Source organism: Pygoscelis adeliae, unplaced genomic scaffold (genome assembly GCF_000699105.1).
Source record: "Pygoscelis adeliae isolate BGI_AS28 unplaced genomic scaffold, ASM69910v1 Scaffold359, whole genome shotgun sequence".
In the NCBI taxonomy this organism is placed as follows: Eukaryota; Metazoa; Chordata; class Aves; order Sphenisciformes; family Spheniscidae; genus Pygoscelis; species Pygoscelis adeliae.
In genome coordinates, this window is record NW_008825553.1 from 473,528 (window position 1) to 479,179 (window position 5,652).

The 5,652-nt window shown below is 52.9% G+C and overlaps 1 protein-coding gene across 1 annotated transcript in view; it reads left to right on the top strand.

Annotated features, from left to right (window-relative positions):
- RUNX3 (runt-related transcription factor 3) overlaps window positions 1-3,598 on the top strand; it is a 52,576-nt gene extending 48,978 nt beyond the window's left edge. The window contains exon 4 of the mRNA XM_009332184.1: window positions 3,075-3,598. Coding sequence (XP_009330459.1) covers window positions 3,075-3,598 — 524 coding nt within the window. The remainder of the gene's footprint in view (window positions 1-3,074) is intronic.
- Window positions 3,599-5,652: the final 2,054 nt, after the last annotated feature.

Genomic DNA, 5,652 nt, shown 5'->3' on the forward strand with positions numbered 1-5,652 from the left:
TGGGTTTTTTTTTTTTACCCTCAGACTGGTCAGGGAAAGCTGAAGCTTTATTCTGGGCCAGACTTTAAGCCCAAGGCCCAGGGAAGATGAAAGCCAGCTGGTCGTGGTCGCTTGGATGCCCCACTTGCTCTGCGGGGCCGTGGATTTCACTGGCCGGGGCAGGCACAGCCGAGGGATTTGCTTTCTGAGGGATTTGCGCCCACGTACACTCAGAGTACAGAGGCCCAGCCCTGCAGAGTGCTGTCTGTCAGAGGCCGGGGGGGGGTCAAAGCCTGGCACCTGGAGAGCTCGCCCGCCGCCCGCCGGGGTTTTGCAGGCAACTGCAGAGTGCTGTCTGTCAGAGGCCGGGGGGGGTTCAAAGCCTGGCACCTGGAGAGCTCGCCCGCCGCCCGCCGGTGTTTTGCAGGCAATAGCCGGAGTGTCTCTAGACCCGACGGTATCGTCGTGCTTTGCTCATCACACAGCCTGTAATCAACACTCTGACACGCTTGCATCTAAATTAGTAGCAAGGACCCATTGCCAAACGTTGCAAGTTCAGGCCAATAAAATGTAGCCTTTAAAAAGACAAAACCTTTGAGTGTGTTATAGAGGAAAAGGGAAATGTGCCCTGAGCACTTACGTTTTATTTCGATTTGCATTTTATGGAATATTATTTATGGGCATGTGAAAGCTAACGAGGGACTGCGGTCTGATTGCTGGAGATTGTCATCTGCTCTCTCGGGAAGGTAGCAAGCAGCAGTCTGGGTTTTCTGGGGGCTGGGGGGGGATTTCGAGACTGCTTTTTCTCAGTGCATGGCAAAACAGTCCAGCTACTTGGACCACAGTGGCAGAGCTGCGCGCGTGTGAGGAGCGGGTATTCAGACAATAGTAATTTTTCTCTCCAGTCCAAGTTCAGCCAGGATTTTTGTCCCGTGGTCCTACCTGTGATGCTGCTGGATTGCTAAAGCTACGGGCTCTGGTCAAGCTGCTTCTTGCAGAGCTGGTCTCCAAACCTCAGCTCACAGCGCCTGACAGCAGTTTTGGTGCTGCTTTTGCAGTAGCATGGCTTTGGGATGGGGCAGAGCTGGCAGGCTGAGATGTGAAATCAGGTTGGTTTGGTCAGTTGTGAGCATTTTTCGCAGCGTTGTGCTTTTCTAGCCAGCCCGAGCACGCTACCCCTCCACATGGCATGCAAGAGGGACGGCCCAGCCACTTCCACGCTTGGCTTGGCTCGGCTGCATCCAGCCCCGGGTGTGTGCAGAGCGGTGCGGTTCGTGACAGCTTTGAGCTGCTCCTTTCTTATCTCGCACCAAAGCCACAGCCACGTTCACAAACCAGGTGCTCCCCCACCTTTCTCCTCCGTGGAGCCTGCGTGGGAAGGCAGGCGCTGCTGATCGCCCGCAAAACGGCTGGAGGGGAGGGAGGAACCTCTCCTCCCTTTCTCCTTCCAGCGGCCGATGGCTGAAGGACTCACCTGGGATGAGAAAGAGGGTTCAGATCAGATCCCCTCCCTATCTGCTCCTCCAGAGCATGCCCTTGCCACTAGTTAGCTGGAAGGGATTAGCTCGAGTATTTTTTCCTGGGGAAATGCTGCAGGGCCTGGAACACCAGCCCTGAGAAGTTAAAAATGATTCATCTTAAGAAATATATCTAAAACACACATCTCTATGCATGCATAGCAAATATACAGTTGTATGAATGTGTGTGTCTATATACATATGCATATCTAAAACCAACAAGCATGTTTATCATACTCATCTCACACATTTTCTTGCTCTGAGTCGATTCAAAATCCAGCCAATGCTACAAAAAAAATTCACTGAGGCCAGATGACATCCACTACCAAAGCAGAAAGGCACAATCCCCCTGCTTTTAACAAGGGAAAAATAGGCGTCTTGGGAACAAACAAAGGATGAAGAGCCACCTCCAGCTGGCCAAGGCTTTGAGCTCGGTGCGCCGGCTAAGCGCTTTGGGCTAGAACTGCTCTTTCTAGAGATTGTCATCTCACGAGGGGTGTTAAAAGGCTGAGAAAGGCACAATCGCAGTGTTTCTAGCCATGTCCTCCTGCATAACCAGTGCCAGAGCTCGGCGTGGGCCGCTGAGGCCTCAAGGACAGGGGTTTCGCTTCTCTCCTTGGAGAGCAAAACTCATTTCTCTCTGTCTCAGGTGTGCCAAGGCCAGAGGTGTGCTGGGCTCTGTAAGGAGATGGCACCAGCCTCGGGACGGCTGAGGTAGCCACAGAAAAACCTTGAGGTCCTCAAAGGATCTTGTGGTCTGGATTCCCCTCTCTAACCTGGGCTTCCCGCAGGAGGACGGGACCCAGCAGCACCGGGCAGACGTCCCTCTCCTGGCTGGCTGGCTGGTTACGACCCGCTTTGGGTTTATACCCCCCCAAGAAAAGGCATGGGGGCTCCAGCATCCGAGGGAGCTGGGTAATGTCCCCACCATGCTGACTCAAGCCTCCCTTCCCCCAGCAGAAGAAAGCCTGAATTTCTCACTCTCTTTATCCTTCTGGAAGGAGAAAAATACACAGAGAAATGAAGCAGAGGGATAGTGTGGCTCCTAGCTTGGGAGTTTTCAGCTGTGTGTTTATCAGCTCCATCCCCTGATGGTATCGGCACGAACAGGCCACCCACAAGAAGGCTTAGCAGGCTGGTCTGGACTCCAGCTTTTCCTCTCTGTCTCCGTGTGTGTGTATATACACCACCGACTATCTCAGGGACCGGCCGTCTGGGGCCTGCATCCATTTATTTACTACACAGCTGATGTAATGGCTAAACATTTTTTTTCTGTGTTTATGGGGTGTGTTTTTTTAATCTGCCAGAGATGAATAGACCCCTAGAGAAGTCAGCTTAGTCGTGTCCCTTCTTGGATAGGAAACAACAAATTTTAGGACAGGAAATGGGAACAACTTAAACAAATGGGTTTAGGATTTTTGTATTTAAGTTCCCCAGCTCTCTTCCCTGGCAGATCCAAGAGATGCTTTTCCCTCTGACTTTAATCCCTTGGGCAGGGGATGGCCCAGGCTATAGGACAAACTCTACAAGCCTCAAGGATAGCGCTCTAACCACCCACTTTCGTCCTCCACCCCACAGGCACGTCAGATCTGAGCCCCTTCTCTGACCCCCGGCAGTTCGATCGCTCCTTCCCGACGCTGCCGGCTCTCACCGAGACCAGGTTCTCCGACCCGAGGATGCATTACCCCGGCGCCATGTCTGCTGCCTTCCCTTACACCGCGACGCCCTCTGCCACGGGCATCGGGGGCATCAGCATGACCAGCATGCCCACCACGACGCGTTTCCACCACACTTACCTGCCACCCCCTTACCCCGGCTCCACACAAAACCAAAGTGGACCCTTCCAGGCCAACCCCTCTCCCTACCATTTGTACTACGGCACATCTTCGGGCTCCTACCAGTTCTCCATGGTGGCGGGCGGCGAGCGCTCCCCCACCCGGATGCTTTCTTCTTGTACAAGTGCCTCAGCGGGGAACAACTTAATGAATCCCAACCTGGGCAATCAGAACGACGGGGTGGATGCGGACGGGAGCCACAGTAATTCGCCGACAACCATGACGACTACTGGGAGGATGGATGAGTCGGTCTGGAGACCCTACTAGGAGGAACTCAACTGGGGACCGATAGCTTTAACTTAATCAGCCGCCGTTACATTACTCCTTTTGGTAGTGAATATAGCAAAATGATGCCTAGGGAAAAGGTAAACCAAAGTCTCCCAAACCAAAAGCAAACCAGGATCCTCTGCATGCAAGCACGGGCAAACATCAAGCGAAGACGGGCCAGGACCTATGTTACATTTCAAGATGAACGTCCACGAGGCTTGAATTTGTCGCTTGATGTGGTTCCTTTCGTATGTTTTAAGTATGTGGATTGTACATAGGGGGGAAAAAAAAAAAAAGGATGTGTGGAATCAGATGTTTGTTTCTTGCAGAACACTTCTCAGTCATCTCACTCGCACCCTCTTCCCCACACAAAGCATTCAAAAATTACGAAAAGCTCACCCTTCTTCTGCAAAGTGTTTCAGAGAAGAGAAAAGCCCAGGGCGTCGCCCAAGCCATCTCTCTGCCAGTGCAGGAAGACTGAACTGAAAAAAGAAAAAGGAAAAAAAAAAAAAGAAAAAAAACCCCGTTGTCTCCTCTCCTTCCCTCCACACCAGTGTAGGGCCCCTGACCACCAAAGAGCTCCGGGACGACGCCAGAGCCGCACGCGGCACGTGAGAGTCTGGTTTACAGCACAACCGCGGGGACTCGGGCACGCGCGGGGGCTGCGCGCTCCTCGCGGGTCGGCCGGCATCAGCCATGTGAACAAGAGCTGTGATGTGATTATTATTATTTGTTGTTGACGACAGAGGTTGTATTGTTCATTTTTATCGTTGTCGTCATTTTTAAAACAGTAACGTGGTTGATCCCGTGCCCGACAGACCCCCCCTTCCCTGTATGTTTACATATGAGATGTACTTTTTTACGAGACGTGTTTTGTTTTGTTTTGTTTGCTCTTTTGTCCTGACCTCACCATTCAATTCTTTGCTCCTCTTAGCAAATCTCAGTGATGGTGGCTGAAGCGAAGGCGGCGTTCAGGACAATCCAAGATGTATGAGATGCACTTCCAAGCGCGTTAGCTGCAAAAGGGACTCGGGAGCCTTTGGCATGACCCTGCCACCGGTCTCCGGGTCTTCCTTTCATCCTCTGTGAGTGGCGACACATGCAGCTGGTGGCAAAGCATCAGATTTGTCTCATGATTCTTTCCCACGTTTTCACCCAGAGCGGATTGACACATGATGACTTTTTTTATCAAGAAATGACTTTTACACTTGTCAGTTCATACTGAAAGCTCTAACTGAGATTTGGAGAAAGGAGCAATTTCTACCCAGTCCCTTGGTGGTGGGAATATTGCGGAGCAATGTTATCTAGCGTTTTCCATCCTCTCACCCTCCTTTCCTTTCCCCCGAGTTTCCCAGAGCACGGGTATCTTGCTGTAGACGAATAAGCTGAAGAAGGGGCACTAAGGGTACCGCCGGCCCGTTGGTAGCTGGTTGCATCACGTGGCATTCGGAGGAACCAGGTCTCCCGGGCACCACACACCCTCGCAGCTGATACCAAAGGGTTTGCAACCCGAACGGGACCGCGACGGGAGGTCGTAGGCAGCCGGAGAGGTGGCAGGGGCTCCCCCCAAGGCCGGGTTAGCGGCCTGGCTCTGACGCACGCCGCAGGGTTACGTCGCCTCCTGCAAGCCAGCTGTGCTTTCTGCTGGTGTGGGAATTCGGGCTGGATTCGGGATTCCTCACGCCGGCAGGGCTGAGGGGGCGCGGGCAGGATCCCAGGGAGCATGTAACGGCAGTACCCACCGCCCTCCGGAGCCTACCCTGTGGCAAGGGGACGGGGACAGTCCCCAGCCCACAGTGCCACCAGTAACCAAGCCTTTTTGTTTGGTTGGTTTTTTGCATGAGCATAAGAAAATTGAAACCCCACAGGTGCCCTCCCAGCCCCTCTGTCTAAGTTACACCATTACAGCCGCGCCGCCTATCACCAAATCTCAGTTGGCAGCTTGTCAGCACTCGGTTGAGGTACAGAGCGTTGTAATTGCACTACCACGTCAAGACTGGAGCAAGACATCCTGGCTTCGTTGGAAAGCTGCGATGACCACTCGTGAGTTAAAT